The sequence below is a fragment of the Mus caroli genome, unplaced genomic scaffold (genome assembly GCF_978045245.1).
Source record: "Mus caroli unplaced genomic scaffold, Mus_caroli_1 scaffold_8, whole genome shotgun sequence".
Classification (NCBI taxonomy): Eukaryota; Metazoa; Chordata; class Mammalia; order Rodentia; family Muridae; genus Mus; species Mus caroli.
In genome coordinates, this window is record NW_028227263.1 from 48198570 (window position 1) to 48217944 (window position 19375).

At 38.2% G+C, this 19375-nt stretch overlaps 1 protein-coding gene across 3 annotated transcripts in view; it reads left to right on the top strand.

Moving 5' to 3' along the window:
* Acer3 (alkaline ceramidase 3) overlaps nt 1–19375 on the top strand; it is an 80294-nt gene that overhangs the window by 55810 nt on the left and 5109 nt on the right. For all 3 annotated transcript variants that reach the window (XM_021167164.3, XM_029479541.2, XM_029479540.2), the window contains 2 exons: nt 11589–11690; nt 14254–14358. In XM_021167164.3, coding sequence (XP_021022823.1) covers nt 11589–11690; nt 14254–14358 — 207 coding nt within the window. The remainder of the gene's footprint in view (nt 1–11588; nt 11691–14253; nt 14359–19375) is intronic.

Below are 19375 nucleotides of genomic sequence, written 5' to 3' on the forward strand. Positions count from 1 at the left end.
ATTCCTAACAATCACATGGTGGCTCACAACCATCTATATTGGGATCTGATGCCTTCTTCTGGCATGTAGGCATGCATGAATTTAGAGGATCCATATACATAAAATATATTCTTTAAAAAATTAAAATTCAAGGAATAAAAACAAATGTTTCTTTCTCTGACTTGCTTGGCTAGGTTAAGTAACACCTCTCAAAGAAGGCTGTAGTGTCATCTAACGTTTTACAGACTAGGAAACTGTCTCAGCAGCAGGGACTGCACCTAACAGGCACATGGCCAGCTCCATCTGCCTTGCCTTCTCCCAAGATCATGTAAGAGCTATACATAGTCTCTAATAGAATTTATGAAAATTAGATAATATTCATGAGAGTACTTTAATTAGGTCCTAGCCGTACAGTGGGTGCTCAGCTCAGTAAGTGGTATGATCTGGGTGGTTTCCCATTTTGGTTCTTAAAAGAAACCTTTTATTTTGAGGTAGTGTAGAAATGTCTGTGTAGTAGAGTATCACAAGGGAGTTGGCACAGACACAGTGGAATACAAACATCAGCAGAAGGACCCTGTGTGGCTCCTTTATCTATTCCCTGCCCCCAGTTCCACTCCTGTCCTTAGTCCTGAGCAACTGCTGGCCTTCTACTTTTATAATTTTGGCATCTAAAGTTTTATGAATAAAATCATACAGAATATAACCTTAGAGATTGTTTTTTGAACCTCTGGATACTAGTGTAGGCTTTTCTCTTGCTGAGTAGTGTTCTATAGTAGTATGCTATAGATGTATCACAGCTGAGTAACTTCCAGATTGGGGCTGTCATAAAGCCACTGTGAACATATATGTGGAGGTTTTTATGAAAACACATGTTTCCTTTTTTCTGGAATAAAGTCTCAGAGTGGAATTGCTGAGATGTATGGTGATTGTATGTTTACCTTTTCTTATAACTGCAGAATGTTTTCAGAGTGGCTCTACCATTTTTGCCTGTAATATATGAGTGATTTTGTTTCTCTGCATCCTCACTAGCAATTTTTTTCTTTTTTCTTTTCTTTTTCTTTTTCTTTTTTTTTTTCTGAGAAAGGGTTTCTCTGTGTAGCCCTGGCTGTCCTGGAACTCACTTTGTAGACCAGGCTGGCCTCGAACTCAGAAATTCGCCTGCCTCTGCCTCCCGAGTGCTGGGATTAAAGGCATGTGCCACCATACCCAGCCTCACTAACAATTTTTATTCCAACTATTAAAAAAGTACATGCTATATTTTATACTTTAATTTGCATATTCCTAATGGTTAATGATATTGAATGCATCTTCGTATGTTCTTTCTTTTGCCATTACTATTGTCTCTTTAGGGAACTATGTCTTTGCTCATTTTTTCTTGTATTTACAAGAATTAACAATGATATTTTCTTGCTTTTAAAAGTTTTAAGATTTTAATTTTTTGGTTAAGTATGTAGTTTACAATATTTTCCACAATCTGAATTTGTCTTTGATATTATTTTTAGAATCTTGTTAGTAAGCAAAAATTCATAATTTTCATGTCATTTTTAGTTTTCCTTTTTGTTATTTGTTTGTTTTGAGATGGGTTTTTACTATATAACCCTGGCTGTCCTGGATCAATATGTACACCAGGCTAGTCTCAGACTAATAGAGATCTACCTGCCACTGTCTCCTAAGTGCTGGGATTAAAGGCATGTGCTACACACCCAGCCTGGGCATGTTTTAAGAGTTCCATTCCAGCGTATCTATAGTGCTTATGCTGTGTATTCTGTTTGCTGTCTGTGTACATTTACAGCCCGCTAATGGCTAGTTAGTGTTGGCAGTTTCTAGTGCAGTATAGAAACCTAACCTCCTTTTTTTGCTGTGTTAGTTTTCTGGGGTTGTCTACCAGAGTGCTAAAAGCTGAGTGGTATAGAGGCTCTAAGTACAAATGCAGGTGGCTTCCTTCCATTCCGCTCTTCCTATCTTCTGCTGGTTTGCTGGCAGTTCTGATCTTACTTACTTTGAAGTTTCTGCCTTCGCTGTCATATGGTATTTTCCCTGTGTCTTCATATGGCCATATTCTTGCAAGGACACCAGCTTTCTTGAAATAAAATGGACCTGTTCCTATATAACCTCATTTGAAATATCAAATGAGTGAAATATCAGCAGTGATCCTCGTTAGTAGTCACATCCTGAAGCACTAAATAATTCTATGTATCTTGGGAGTGGAGAAGAAAATAATTCAACATGTAAAGTACCTTTATCTTGCTCCATTTAAAATACAATTATCTAAAACATTTCCTCTACATACATTTAGAACTACATCAGGTAACATTGAGATTTTTGCCTCAATTGTAGTATGTTTTCTTTTAAAAACACGCAAAAAAAGAAAAATGTATTTTCTGTTTTTGTTGTTTGGGATAAGACAGTCTTGCTGGTATTGCCCAGGCTAGCCCTGAACTTGTGATACTTCTGCCTTTACTTCGTGGATGGAAGTTTTGGTTCTCCATTTGCTAGGCCTGGGGAAGGAACTACATGTGTGTGTGTGTGTGTGTGTGTGTGTGTGTGTGTGTGTGTGTGTGTGTGTGTGATATATGTCTAACTATAGCAGATGATTATTAGTTTACGTTTTCTGTCTTGCTAGGCTGGCCTTTTTTATAGTTCATTGCTGGAGAAAGTGGGTCTTGTTGGGACCTTTTCTGTCTGTACCCAGACTTCAGTTACTGGCTTGTTCCATTCCAACTCCAGGTCCACTAGCCCAAAAAAATGCATACCAGGCAGTGGTGGCACACACACCTTTAGTCTCAGCACTCAGGAGACAGAGGCAGGCAGACCTCTGAGTTTGAGGCAGCCTGGTCTATAGAACGAGTTCCAGGACAGCCAGGGCTATACAGAGAAAGCCTGTCTCCAAAAACCATGAAAAAAAGGAATATATGTGGTAGATGAACCTGAAGAGCACTGTGCTAAGTGAAGTAAGCCAGGTTTACATAAAGACTACTGGACCCGGTGAAGTAGCTTAGTAGATAAAAGGTACATTCGGCCAGTACTGACAGTTTGAGTTCCTTCCATCTCTGGGGCCTTAGTGGTGGCAGGGAAGAATTACTCCTTTCATGTGGGTCCCGTTATACCTATGCATACACATCACACTAAAAAATAATGTAATTTTAAAAGTCAGTTTTTAAAAAGGAAAAAGGGGGGAAAAAGAATGTTAAGTATACCACACAGTCTCTCTTACATGTAAGTGAAAATGCTGAACTTTTCTTAGTGTGCATGGTAGTTATCAGAGGCTGCTGTGGGGCAGGGAGGCAATGAGGAAATGTTGGTGGAAGGGTACAGAGTATCAGACAGGAGGAATAAGTTTTCAAGATCTATTGCACAAGAGTTTACTATGCTGAGTAATGTGCATTTCAAAATAGCTAAGTGAATAAATTTCAAATGTGATACTACAGAAAAATGACAAGTAAGATAATAGATAATTAGCTTGATTTAATCATTCCACATTGTATGGATAGAACATAAGCATATATCCTGTAAGTATATTAATCATAATTTGTGTTATATAATTTGTCAATTAAAATAATATTTTTTTAAAAACACAGGGAACTTACAACTATCATTTTTCAGGTCTTGGGGCCCCTACTCCCTTTGCTCCATCTTTCAAAGTCTTCTAATGTCTGTTTAGTATTATATATAACACAGAATTTTCTGGAATTTAGTGGAAAGAATAGGGAAAAAAATCAGTTTACTCCATCTTTTCAGAAGCACAATCCCCTCTTGATTCTGTTTTTAATATAAGCACTTTAGGGAGATGTAAAGAAACATAAAACACATTTATCAGCTTAACTGCAGTCTGATAGGATATAGGTGTGCTGAGAAATACAAATATCTTTTTAAATGGGCCAGTGAGATGGCTCAGTAGGCAAAGGCACTTCCCTCCAGGCCTGATGGTCTGTGTTTAATCCCAGGACCCACATGTCAAATCTTAATTTTAACATTTAAAAGGAAAGAACCAGCCCTCAAAAGCAACATGCCAACAAAACACACACAGATACACAGATAGCTGCCCTCTCATAATAAAAAGATTTTAAAGTATTTACTATTGGCAGTCTTTATGAAATAAAATTATCTTTTATCTGACTTGCCATACCTTCTTTCTTGTATCTCTGTTTAGTGATTGTCCATTTTCTCTTTATTTGACCCTAACTATATTGTAAGGTTGCTGTTGTTTTCAAGACAGGGTTTCTCTGTGTACCCCTGGCTGTACTGGAACTCACTTTGTAGATCAGGCTGGCTTTGAACTCAGAGATGTTTGAGTGCTGGGACTAAAGACATGCACCACCACAGCCTGGCTCATTGTGAGCTAACTTGATAATCCCTAGAACCCGAGAACATGCTCCTGTATAAAGGTTCTTAATATCAAATAGAAAATTTCAAACTTTTGTTTTAAATTGTGACTGAAATCTTAAAATTCCTCTGTAATAAAACACCTAGAAATTCTGAATTAAATACAATAAACTTCAAATACTAGCTAGCTTAAAAAGACATAAGAAGAACTTCAAAGCATCAAATCCAAAGAAACTGTGGAGATAAATGAGCACTTATATGATAGTTAGCTTGAAGCGACTAGAAGATGCCAGCACACTAACATCTTTAGTTTCAATCTCCTCAGAATAAACAGAAAATCAAAGATTTTAGTTTAGGGCCCGAAGATTGCTCAGTGAATAAAGGTACTTGCTGCCAAATCTGATGACCTGAATTCAATCCCAGGACCCACACGGTAAAGGAGGGAACAAAATCCTGTGACTTGGCCTCTGACCTCCACATATATAACATGGCCTTCATGCATATGCACACTTGTGTACATTTACACACAAAATAAATACATGTAAAATAATTTTTAAAAACCAGATAATTGGAACTGTTTTCCCATCACCATTCTGCATGTAATAGATCCAGAAAGATTAGGCCAAGAAAAAACAATGCCCTCTAGTAAAAGAAGATGGTAAATTGTCCTTTAGTCTGAAGTTTTAGAATGTATATCACACACACACACACACACACACACACACACACCTCCTGTAGTAGTTTGAATAGGTTTGGCCCTCATAGACTCATGAGTTTGAATGCTTGGTCCGTGGGGAGTGGCAGTGTTAGAAGGAATGGCCTTGTTGGAGGAAGTGTGTCACTGTTTAGGTTGGCATTGAGGTCTCTATGTTCAAGCTATGCCCAGTGTCGAGTTCCAGTCCCCTTCTGGCTGCCTGCAGAAGACAGTCTCTTCCTGGCTGCCTTTGGATCAAGGTGTAGAACTCTCAGCTCCTCTAGCCCCATGTCTGTCTGGATGCTTCCTGGCATGATGATAATGGGCTATAGCCCTGAAACTGTAAGCCAGCCCCAACTAAATGCTGTCCTTCATAAGAGTTGCCTTGGTTATGGTGTCTCTTCACAGCAACCCTAACTAAGACGACTTCTTTGAGAATTTATGAAGAAATGTGCCCTTCAGGCACCATCATGCCAACAGGGGCCTGGCTGTTTGCAACCGGCCCTTGTGGCAGACTCAGGGTGCTGTTAGTTGTTTACACTTGTCCCAACTACTACACTACCAAATGCAGTATACGCAGATCCCAGTAATGTGCAGACACTTTACAAAAGAGTACTCACGGCTCATCTTTCTGAAATATCCACTTTACTGTGCAATTTTGAAGATAGAAATTTAAGTGATTTTCAAGAACTGCCTTCCTTCCCCTCAACAAAATGTAGAAAAGACAGGAAATAGAGTGGAGAAAGAAATGAGTCAGGAAACAAGATCTGGTCTCTGTAATTTCCTCAACTCTAGTACATGACATAGGAAGTTTTTTGGGAAATGGTACCCTTGATCAAATCTATTTCAGTGTGTAATGGTTACTTACTTCCACAATGAAAGGCATGTATTAAAGGAACTGATCAGACTCTCTCTTGAGATGAAATAGAAAAGTACTAAAATCCTTCTCTAACGGCAAAGGTTGTACAGCCCTATGCTCTCAGTAGGCATAAACTTCCTGAGGCAGGAAGACCACAAGTTTGAAACCATCTTTGGGCTACCTAACAGTACCCACTCTCAAAAACAAAAAGAAGGGAAACCAGGCATGGTAGCATATGCCTTCAATCCCAGTTCTTAGGAGGCAGAAGCAGGAGGATCTATGAGTTCAAGACCAGTCAAGGCTACATAGTAAGATCTCAGCTCAAAGTGGGGTGAGGAACAGTTAAATAATGAACTGAGCTTACAACTTTAAGAATTAGAAAGCAAAGGCCAGATGTGTTAGCACTTGCCTATAACCCCTGTACTTGAGAGGTGCAGCAGAAGTCCAGTGTCATCCTTGGCTATATAACAAGTTCAAGGCCAGCCTGGGCTGCATGAAACTGTGTCTCAAAACAACAAATTCTAAATCAGATAGAGTAAACCTGAAGAGAAATGAATGATAGAAATACCAAAGAGCATAGTATTTTGAAAGTATCAGCCATCTGTTTTGCTTCCATCTAGCTTTAAGACTACAACAAAAACTTTATTTTAAATGCACAAAGCCACAAGGAAAAGATTCAGTAAAATCTTCAAAACAGAAAAGTAAATAGATTTCTATAAATTTATTATATTGACCTAGAAAGCCACATCCTAAGCCAAGAACCTCACCTTGCATGACAGAGTGTTTTTAAGTATCAGGCAATAGCAGGAACAAGGAGTCTGGGAAATAATTGGGAGACATGACTAGAAATCAGCAAGTTTTTAAATTTCCAAAAGCCCCATGAGAAGCTTGAAGACAGTAGACCAGTGCCATTGAATTTCTAAAGAAAGATTTCCAACCTAGAATTCTATAGTTAACTATACTAGCAACAAAATATGGAGAAATGTTTTCCTATATTAAAGTTTTCAAAAGAAGTTTAAATTCAATAAATTGTTGGTCAGGAACACCCTTGTATTAGAAAATTTGTTTCACCAAAAAGAGAACAATATGAAAAGGAAGAAGGTATGGAATTCCAGACAGGGACTAACCCAGGAGAGAGGTGAAGGCATTCTCTAGGGAAGGAGAAGAGAAATAACTTCTTAGATAAGAGCTTTACACCATGAAGGCAACCAATGTAGAATGAAGGCTAATCACACCAGACACAGATATTTTGAGAACTCTATGTATTTTATTCCCATGTCCTGTGCTGGATGGGTAGTGTATCTCCAGAATCTTGTCTGTACTGAGCATGAATGGACCATGTGCTGATGAAGTTCTTGCTCTCTCCTTCGCGCCCTGCTACCTGGATAACCAAAGACATTCATTTCACCCTACTGAAGAATTTTGCTTTGTCCTTCCTCTGAGAACTGAAGATTTGCCATGGTAAGTTTAGACAATTACCATTAAGCCAGGGATGGTAGCATATACCTGTGATTGTAGCACAGAGACAGGAGGATCTGGAATTAGAGATCACCATCCACTGAGAGTTCCCGGGCTACCCTTAGCTACATGGCTGCCCCTGCCTCAAAAAACTCAAAACATAGATAAAACAAAAATAAATCACTATTTATGTGCAGATGTTTACACTAAAACAATAAAATCTTTTGAAAACCTGGTGTTATTCTTTACCATATTTTAAAAATAAAAGATTCAAAAACTGTATACCTGTAGATTTACAATAAGTATTCTATAAAATTCAGCACATATTCACAATCTAAAAACAAAAGACCTTACTAATGAGTAGTAAGAAGGAATTTTCTTGGCTATAAATTCTGTGGCATATAAAATACCTAAAGTGTGTGTTTTTTCAAAGTCTTGTAGTATCTAGAATAAAATAAGATTATTATACGATTGTCATTTTACTCAGAATTATGCTGATGGAAGTCCTGTCTAACATGGTGTTTGAAGATAATACAAGTATGTACCAAATACCAAACAAGCAAAACCACAAACATGTACCCAAAAGACTAGTAAAAAAAACTAGTAGAAGTGAGTGAAATTTATCAATTATAGGTGTCTAGTCAGGATTCCAAAGAAAATTCATATTTTTAAGATTGACTTTATTTTTATGTATGTGTACATGTGTGTATGTGCATAGTAGTGTAGGTGCCCTTGGATGCCAGAGAAGGTATTTAGATTCCCCTGGAGCTAGAGCTGAAGGTGCTTTTTAGCCACTGGTTATGAGTGCTGGGAAACAAACTTGGGTCATCTGGAAGAACACCAGGTTCTCTTAACCACTGAGTCATCTTTCTAGCCTGAGGTGGGTAGGAAGTCATTTCTATATGTTAATGGGAATGAATGGAAAGTGAAAAATTTTGATGTACAATTTACAACATCATGAAATGGTTAAAGTAGAAGTAACAAATATGTGCGCGTTTACTGCTCTAGAGATGATGGGACAAGGGGAGAATGGAGCCGATAAATGAGGCTGACTACGTCTCATACAGTAGCCAACTTTATTCAGAGGATCAGGCAATTTATACTGTGACGGTTAAGAGTAAAATCAAAGTACAAGCCACACTGCAAAAACGTGTTTTTCCATCGAGACATATAAACAAATAATAGCCATCTGTAATAAATAATTTTAAAGGAACTCATTCCTATTTGCTACTCCTGGGAGGGGCACTAAAACACATTCCAAGAACAATGTGTTTTTGAAGAAACTGAGGTCATAAGACTCTTGTATTGTTTTCTTGGAGTTTTCTCACAAGTCTCAGAATTCTTTTCACCCGACTCCATTCTTGGACAGTGTTCCAGCATGTGCCAGATTATGCATTGAAAGCAACAGTTTTTTGCTGAGACTAAAGGAACTAAATAAATTGAGAAATATACTGCCTTACTGGTTAGAAAAGTCAGTATCGTTAAGGTGTCAGTTTATCTAAATTTGTCTGCAGGTTAAATATAATCATGATCAAAATATTTTCAGGCTTTTGGTAAAAACTGTGAAATTTGCTGGGCATAGTGTTGTGTACCTTTAGTCACAGCACTGGGGAAGCAGGCCAGCCTGGTCCAGATAGAGAGTTCCAGGTGCTCCCAGTACTTGGGAAGCAGAGGCAGGTGGATCCCACTGAGTACAAAGACAGCCTAGTCTACAGAGCCAGTTCTAGGACTACACAAAGTCAGGGCTACACAAAGAAAACCCTGTCTTGAAAACAAAACAATAAAAAGAAAATATAAAGAGAGTTGTAGGCCAGCTGGACTGCATATCCCCTTTTCTTCCTTTCTCATCTCTATCCTTCTGTTCTTTCTTTCTTGGTCCTGGAATGAAACTAGGGACCCTAACATGATAGACAAGTTTGCTACCACTGGGCAATCCCTCAGACATTGGGGGTAAGTGGTGGTACTAATTTACATTTCTACCAGCCTTGTACAAGTGGTTCCAGTTATTCTGAATTCGTGCACACCTGCTGTGTCAGTCCCCTTTCATTTCAGTTATATCTCACTAGTGCAGTGATATTTTATTGTATTTTTATGTACTTTTCCCCAAATTAGTAAGGAGCATTGTTTTTGGGGTTGTTTTCTTTTGTTTTGTTTTTGAGACAAGGTCCACATAGACCAGGTTGGCCTATAGCTCAAGGCCATCCTAGGCAATCATAGCAAGAACTTGGCTTGAAAAAAAGTACAAACTTGGTTCTTAGAGACTGTGTTCAAAAAACAAAAGGCAAGTCACAGACTTGGAGAGAATATCTCCAAAATATATATGCAACAGAGAACTCACACCAAAATTTATTTTTATTTATTTTTTAAATTTTTTATTAGGTATTTTCCTCATTTACATTTCCAATGCTATCCCAAAAGTCCCCCATACCCACCCCCCCCACTCCCCTACCCACCCACTCCCCCTTTTTGGTGCTGGCGTTCCCCTGTACTGGGGCATATAAAGTTTGCAAGTCCAATGGGCCTCTCTTTCCAGTGATGGCCGACTAGGCCATCTTTTGATACATATGCAGCTAGAGACAAGAGCTCCGGGGTACTGGTTAGTTCATAATGTTGATCCACCTATAGGGTTGCAGAACCCTTTAGCTCCTTGGGTAATTTCTCTAGCTCCTCCATTGGGGGCCCTGTGCACACCAAAATTTATAAAGAATTATTACAACAATAAATACCATATTGAGGAAGATATCTAGATAGATAATTACAATGTCCCTTACTAATTTGGGGGAAAGTACAGTAGTAGTTGCTTGCACCTTCTGCTCATCTGTTTCTGTCTTGAAACAGGTTCTCTGTCCATAGTCCAGGGTGGCCTCCCACCACGGCATCTTTCTGACTCAGTCTCCCAAATCTGAGATTAGAGATGTGAGCCACTAAGCCTGGATGCATATGTACATTTTTTGAAATTTATTCTTAATTGTGTTTATGTGGGTATGTCTGTGTGTTGAGTAGGAGCAAGTAAGTGACAGTATCTTCAGAGGCCACAAGAAAGAGTGGAACCTCTGATGTTGGAATCACAGGCAGTTGTGAGCTGCCTAACAAGTGTACTGGGAACCAAACTCAGTGTGGGCTCTTAACATTGAACCTTCTCTCTAGACCCTAGAAGTACTTTATAAATATGTGTGTCCTAAACCAGGTATGGCAGTATATGCTTATAATCCCAGTACATTGGAGGCAGAGTCAGGAGGATAGTTAAAAATTCAAAGTCAGCCTGATCAGCTTAGTTGCAGGCCAGCCAAGGCAAGACCCTGTCTCAAAAACCCAAATAAATAAGTCGACTTTATTAAAGCTATAAAAAGTGATTAGGCCACTATTACTATATTTTAAGCAATTCACCACCCTTCAACTTACTTAGCAGTGAAGTAAAAAGAATACCTGCCTCATAGGTGTATTTACAGACTTGACAGAGGGATTTCCCACCCAACATCTCTTTTATTACCTCCAATTATTTATTCCTTTACTTTTCTTCAAAACATTTATAACTAATAGTGTTTTCATTTCCGATCCTAACCATACTATAAGTTTCCTGAGAGCAGAGCTTTCTTGCTAACTGCTTCCCACTGAAAGGCTTAGGACTATGCCTGACACATAAAGAACTTAGTATGTTCTGTGATTTATGTGTGTGTGTGTGTGTGTGTGTGTGTGTGTGTGAGAGAGAGAGAGAGAGAGAGAGAGAGAGAGAGGGGGAGGGAGGGAGGGAGAGAGGGAGAGAGATGGAGAGAGATGGAGAGAGTTGGAAAGAGTTAGTTCAGTACCTGGTAGAAAATGTGATTCAACCTATGTTAACTCTAAACCCATATTCCCCCTATCTCTTCCATGCCACTGAAAATTTTTTGGGCAAGTATATTGGATTATCTCCTTCATGTACTTAACATCCCTGATGGACCATTTTCTCTCAGTACCTTTAAATAGATAAACGTTCAGCAAATGTATGGGCACAGTGGTAAACTGCTATAGTCCCAGCTCCTTAGGAGGTTGAGGCAAGAGGATTGTGGGAGCCCTGATATTTGAGACCAACCTGAGGAACAACCTAGCAAGACACACTTCAAAAAATCTTTTTAAAGTGTGTAACACATGATTGTCAAAGGTGTTAATTAATAGATGGTTTGCTCTCAGTCTCCTGAGCACTCTTCTTGCTCATAAAAAAAATGATGACTTCCAGCGCTCACCTCTTATCATGATATGACTTGAAGGTTTGTCATGTTGCTTTTCTTTTCTCCACAGGGTTTATCCATGGCTTAGAGGACTAGGTTATACATCCTTGACTGTCTTTTTATTGGGGTTTTTATTGTGGAATATAGATAACATCTTTTGTGATTCACTGAGGTAAGATACGTTTTCATTCCTTGAAAATAAATTTGGAACCATTATATTAAGCAGAAACTTTAGTAGGCATGTAGAAACAACAATTTCCTAAAATGAAATTTTATGAATGTTGACACTGTATATAACACAGTAACATTAAACTCTGGGAATGCCTATTTAAATTGCCTGAAAGTTTGGCCTCAGAATATTTTATAATCTTGGATTATTTTGTATGTGTGCATTACAAAACTATACAGTTAATCACAGATTTACTATATCTTTGAAAACTACCTAATAAAGCTGGCATGGTGGCATATACCTTTAATCCCAGCACTTGGGAGATATAGGCAGGCAGATCTCCGTGAGTTCAAGGACAACTTGGTCTACAAAGTGAGTTCCTAGACAACCAAGGAGATCACACAGAGAAACCCTGTCCTAAAAACAAACAAACAAACTACTTAGTTTGCTTCAAGTAAACAAGAATGATTTGTAACTGGCATTTAAAATGCATGTAAAACTTTTGAAGAAATGTGTTTGGACTATTTGGAAACTTAGAAGTTGAATGACCTGGTCTCTACCTCAAATAAATCACAAGAGGGGAGAAAGAAAGTGGTATAACCTAAGATTAAGAGACTTAAGAGATGTATTATGGGAGCTAAGGATATAGCTCAGATGGTTGAGTGCTTGTCTAGTATTTATGAGAGCCTGGGTTCGATCGCCGCCACCACCAAAAAACAAAACCAAAGAGTGTAGAGAAGCCATTGCTTTACCATGTTAATCAGGGGGTGTAGGGATGCCACTGGTTACAGTGTTAACAAATGAGTGTAGGAAAGCCACTGGTTACAGTGTTATTATTCTTTTTTGATCTTGATTCACTGTGAAAGCATAAACAGAAATATTGAACTCAATTAATAATTAACTATTTTATACTAAAAGGCTATTACTAATATTTTAGATGTGAAAGTAATATTCTAGCTATTGTTAAAAGAAAATTTTCTAGTGACATATACTAAAATATCTAATGATAAAATATGATACCTAGAATTTTCCTCAATATAATGTGGGAGAGAGGCATAGACAAAGGTTCAGATGACACGAATTTTGCTTAATTTATTAATTATTGATGTTTGGTAAAAGATGTATTATTTTTTTATTTACTTTTGAGGAGGGTGTTTTTGTTTTTGTTTTGTGTTTTTGAGACAGGGTCCACATAGACAAGGTTGGTCTTGAGATCACTAAGTAACTAAGAATTATCTTGAATTCCTTATCCTTCTGCCTCCATCTCCCAAGTGCTGAGAGTACAAATATATACCACCACATATGGCTCTTACTTCGCATGCCTTTGCATATGTTTGAAATTCTCTATAATATCCTGTATTAAAAACTTTCATATAAATTGTGAAACTTTAAGTGTAGGTAACTAAACTGTGTAGTAAAAATCAGTTGTGTAAGTAAGTGTAGACAAGTAAATCCATTCCGTGCTTAAACACTAAGATGTAGCTGGGTATGGTAGTGCATGACCATAATCCCTGTACTGTAGGCAGGAGGCTCAGGACTTGAACGTAGCCTGACTTTAGGAAACCCTAGGTGTGGGGTAGAAAGAAGAAAGTAAAAGACTAAGATCAAGACACATGCTTCTGAATTAGATATATCCAACATAATGAGTAGGAGAGTGAAGCCTTTACTTATACTGAGTGGATAGTCATCCCCGGGTCTGATCCACTAACCTACAGATGGGCCTCGGGTTGGCATACCACATCAGTATTCTTCTCTAATAAATATTAGTATGATATATACTTATTTAATCAAAAGAATTTGAGATACATCTGAACTACTAAGTGTAACTTGGGAAACTAAATTAATCAAGAATTTTTATCAAGTTTCTGCCATATTTAGCTTTGCAAATGACTGCTTCCTCAAAGAAGCACTTAAATATGAAACTGTATATATTATAAAAATTCAGCAGGGCAGTGGTGGCGCATGCCTTTAATCCCAGCACTTGGGAGGCAGAGGCAGGCGGATTTCTGAGTTCGAGGCCAGCCTGGTCTACAAAGTGAGTTCAAGGACAGCTAGCAGGGCTATACGGAGAAACCCTGTCTCGAAAAACAAAACAAAACAAAACAAAAAAGCAACAAAAAAAACCCAAAAAAATAAAAATAAAAATTCATAGACTGTATAGTAGTGTACTGAGATGATAGGAAATACATATGTATTCTTTCCTGAGCAGATAGCTAACTGGACTAGTGTTTCTCAAAGTGTGATCCAGAAAATAGTTGTCCCAGAGTATGAATAAGTATTACCTAAAAAACAATTTCTATGGATTAGTGGTTACCTAGAACAAAAACCTTTAATTAATTAATATTCATTAAAATTAGCAAGATGTCAATAAATTGTTACTTATATTAATTTGAGTCATTTTTTCATAAAATTCCTGGAAATAGTTTGTTCCACAATATACTTTTAGAAGACAATACAATAAATATAAGGAAATTAAATAAATGCCATATTATAAAATATTTCAAAATGTAATGTCAGCACGAGCATATCTTCATTGTAGCATTGTGGTTTCCTCTTCTCCACACAGGAACTTTCGAAAGAGAGTGCCCCCCGTCCTAGGCGTTACAACACAGTTTCATGCATGGTGGCATATTCTAACTGGCCTGGGTTCTTATCTTCACATCCTTTTCAGGTAGGAAATAAAGGCTTTTTAACCTAATATTGGAAGAATTTTGTTTTTTTTTGACTTTACACTTCAAGTAGGAAGGTGTAAATATAAAATGTTGGAGACAGAATCAGATTTATAGTCCGTTGTTGCCTTTCCCACTAGGTGACCATAAGAAACCCTTTCTCACATTTATGTCGTGTGTATGGAGTCATGGAGCAGCTGATAGTTGGGGATTTTATCATTCATATTCTGAAAGTGGATGGCTCACAACTAACTAGTATCCAAAAGACCCAGTTACACCCAAGTTATTCTCTTGATGAGTGGCAGGAGGGTATGATGGTGTATGATCTTAGAGTTTTCAATCTGGACCTTCTTGGAGTAGGAGTACCCTTCTCCAGAAATAAGTTGGTTATCACTTTGCCCCTTTTGTTCTCTTTAAGGAGACTATTTAGGATTAGACATGTACAGCAAAAAATGGATATAAATTCTCACTGGTCACCCACTCAGTCATACGTCCATAGCATTCTTTATCAGGCCTTATCTTTTTTCAAATCATTTATTCATTGGTTTGTTTGTTTGATTTTTTTTTTACAAAATTAGTTTTATTTTATATGTTTTACCTGCATGTATTTCTGTGTGCCATGTGTGTGCCTGGGCATCAGATCCCTTGGAACTGGAACTACAGATGATTATGACTCACCAGTGTTCGTAGCTGCTGAGCTGTCTCTCCAACTCCTTCGAAGTGTTTGTGACTAGTTAATGTTTGCAGCTACTTGTTTTCCTCCCTAGCTCTGGGGTAAGTTCATCCAGAGCAGGGACTACCTATTTATTGCCACTTTTCAGATGTGCAGAATGTCACCCGGCACATAGTCAGCACCCAGTATATATGTTGTTTAGTGAATGAGTGTGTACATCAAGAGATCACCATGTACACACCAATGGCACATTTAGCTTTAGATTCTTTTTGGAAACAAACTAAAATATTTATAGAAAAAAAGAAGTCAGGAAGTAGTAATGTATTTAATTCCAGCACTTGAGATGCAAAGGCATGTAGATTTCTGAGTCTGAGGCCAGTGTGGTATACAGAGTGAGTTCCACAACAGCCAGAACAGGGCTACACTGAAAAACCCTGTCGAGAGAAAGAGAGAGAGAGAGAGAGAGAGAGAAAAGAAGAAGAAGAAGAAGAAGAAGAAGAAGAAGAAGAAGAAGAAGAAGAAGAAGAAGAAGAAGAAGAAGAAGAAGAAGAAGAAGAAAAGAAGAAAAAAATTTTTAACCAAAATTCATGGCTTGGGTCTGTTCTATCTTGAGGGACAGTTGATGAAGGTTGAAGGTCATTCTACAAAATGAAAACCAGAAGACCAGCAAGTGCATGAGAAACAAAATTGAGGAATTCTTGTAGCTAGGGCAAACAAACTTATTAAGGTATAGCCTGTTGCTATGTCTTATGCCTGGGTAAGAACCTAGTGCAGAGAAAAGGAAATCCTTGAGACAGTTAAAATGGAAACCAGGGATGCTTGGATGTGTGTTAATCACCTGTTTAGATGGTCTGTATTATGATGATTTAGGAGAGTGCCTTAGTTTTGTGGAGTGCTCTGGATGTACACTGGAAATCTCTGGTATGATAGAGCATCTTTGTAAAGACACTATAGACTATATTCTGTAGAGCTATAGCAGGAAGTGCCACAGGACCCAGTGGCTTCAGTTCTATCTTTGAGGTATTAAAGAGTTTCTGGTTTTAATTGGGAGGAACAAAAGTGGGAACAGAATCAAGAAACATGCAGAGGTAAGCAGTCTTTATCTTATTGATCATTAATTTTCAATGGCCATGTAGAGCTGACAGTGGGGGGTCTAGTTTCAAATCATTACAAGTTGTTTATAGATAAGGCCTATTGGTCAGAACTGTTGTTCCTAGGATACAAGAGAGAATGATGGAGGGAAAAGAAACTCAGAAAGGACAGTATTGGCATAAATTTTTTGCAACCTACTTTAATAAGCATTCAACTTCTTCTCTTGCCCACCACCCAGCAGAGGTAGTGGAAGAGAAAAGTTATTAGGATATGGGGGAAGTGGACCTCTTTAGCTATAGTTCTTTGGAGGCAAGCTTGATCTTCTTTCTCAGAGTTCAGTCCCCTAGCAAACACCAAATACAACTCAGCAGCTTCAGTCTAGCCCTCTAAGCAGGCAGACACCACACACGAACCAGCAGCTGCTGTCTAGTCCTGGAGAAACTGCAAGGATTACTAACTTGCCTGAGGCGAGCCACAGAAGCTGTCAGAACCTCACAAGCAGTTCTTGGGCTAGTTTCTCTTAATGATGTTATTACCACAAGCTGAGCTCAACGATGCTATGTAAGATGAACCAATACATGCTTGTTAGTGAAGAATAGTGAGGTGCTCAATGCTCCTCTCGCACTGTCTGTGGGTCATATTTACAGTCCTTCATCATGCATCTTTTCATGTGTCCTCTGTAGCAAAACATCCTTTCACCTGTGCCTGCTTCAGAAAAACATTCTTTCACATGTCCGCTTTAGCAAGACATCCTTTTACCTATGTGCCCTAGCAAAACATCATCTGACATAACTGACTTTCCAACCAAACCAGAAGTTTCCACTTCAGGACAGATGTACTTAGTTAAGCGTCTGGATTTAAGGCAAGTGACTGAAAACTTCTAAGTACCTATCTGATTATCTAGAACTGGATATTGTGAAAACTATGGCCATTGGTCATATAAAATCTTGACAATAGGGCTGGTGAGATGGCTCAGCAGGTAAGAGCACTGACTGTTCTTCCAAAGGTCATGAGTTTAAATCCCAGCAACCGTATGATGGCTCACAACTATCCATAACGAGATCTGACACCCTTTTCTGGAGTGTCTGAAGACAGCTACAGTGTACTTACATATAATAATAAAAAAAATTTTGACAATAACTTATTTTCTCTTAATTCCTTCAGCCATGTGTGGCATGGCATTACCAGCTTTAAATGAATATTCCTTAAATACTCAGCATGTCTGCATGATTATCTGAACAAAAATATGATCCAAAGATTTAAAGTAACAAAGGACACAGGTTTTACAAAATGAGGGCAGAGTGTCAGGTTTTTATTCAGCTTTAGAGTATCATTGGATCTTTGCAGAATGAAGAGTCAGTGCTTTCAGTTTTAAAGGCCCTAATGCAGTTTCATCACTAAGATTGTATAACAATTTTAAGACAAATTATCCAGAATTTTATTTATTCATTGTCTTTAAGTTTAATGGATAGGAAATTATCTTTTGGAAGACTCACATTGTCTTGATTTTTCATGTTTCTTGAGTTTCTGTGTTGTGATTTGACAAACTGTTATTTTGGATATCTTTCCAGTTTGCTTTGTCATTGATTTTTGTTTCATTTGGCATTTTTTGTGGGGGGTTGTTGTTGAGACAGCTTCTTATTATGGAGCACTCGCTGGCCTGGAACTCACCATGTAGGCTGGCTAACCTCAAATTCAGTGATCCTTATGCTGGAATTAAAGATGTGTGACACCACAACAAGCTTTCTTCTAGTTTTATTCTGGGATCTGATTGGTCAGCTTGCTCTTGAGGACTCTGTCCACTAGTAGCACTTTCAGCAGAGAAAATAGACTGCTTTAATTACAACAATATTAAGCCAAAATATCTATAAATATAGTTAATATTGATTAAAACCCAATTCTATATCACTGACCATAAAACGGAAAATGGCAAAACTAATATAGTGTGCTGTAAAGTTAAAAAATTGCAAAGAATAGAGTGGGGATGTTCAAATTACATTGTATAAAATTCTCAGAGAATTAATAAAAATTAAAAATTGCTTAAGATTAATACAAAAATAATGCTGAGTGAAATAAAGGAAGGAAACCAAAAGGGAGAAGAAATCAAGGAGAGTCAAGGTTAAATAAAAGAACAGAGAAAAGAAGAGTAAAGAAGACTGTTATGAGAGGAAAGAAAAAAAAGTCAAGACAGCCTAGAAAGATGGCCCAGCAGTGAAGAGCACTTGCTGCTCTGTCGAATGACTGGAATTTGGTTCTCAAAACCTACCCACATTGGGCAGCTCACACCTGCCTGTAATCCTAGCTCTAAAAGACCTGAAACCCTCTTCTGACTTCTGCACACATATGACACACACAGATAAACATACATAATACCCCCAGTACATTTGTTTTAATTTTTTAAAAAATGGGAAAGGTTAGAGATCAGAAAAAGAAAAAACAAGCTGAGCACACTGGCATGTCTGTAGTCCCAGTCCTTGGGAACTGGGGGCAGGGTGATCAGGAGTTTGAGAGTTCAGAAGGCATTCTTAGCTGTACATAGTGAGTTTGAGAGCAGCATCGTTCATATGATAACCTGTCTCAAAACAGCAGCAGCAAGAGAGTTCCTATTATTCAAAGTCTGAAAACAAAATTAGATACATGTAAGAAGGGAGATTTTAAAATAAAAATATGAAAGTTTTTTAAAAATAAGGTAAAGCAAAAGTAGAAAGAGAGAAAAGGGAAATACAGAGGCAAAAAAGAAAAGGCTCTAGGAATGTAGCTCAGCTGGTGGACACTGGCTTAGCACGCACAGAGCCTTGGGCTCCATCCATCCCCAGTCCACATAAAATGGGCATGGTAGGCCGGGCAGTGGTGGCGCACGCCTTTAATCCCAGCACTTGGGAGGCAGAGGCAGGTGGGTTTCTGAGTTTGAGGCCAGCGTGGTCTACAGAGTGAGTTCCAGGACAGCCAGGGCTACACAGAGAAACCCTGTCTGGAGCAAACTCCCCCTCACCTCCCCCCAAATGGGCAGGGTAGCACGCAAAAGACAGAAGCAGATGATCAGAAGTTCAAAGTCATCCTCATCTACATAATGAATTGCAGGCCAGCCTGAACTACATATGACCCTTCCTTAAAATAACAAGAAAAGGGGGATAGGGAGTCTGCTTTAAAAAAAATATGTAATAAAGTGGAAATACTACTAAAAACGAAGTAAAAAGAAAAAGGGGGTGCAGAGGCAGAAAGAACAGGAAGGAGAAACAGAGTAAGTCTTGGAA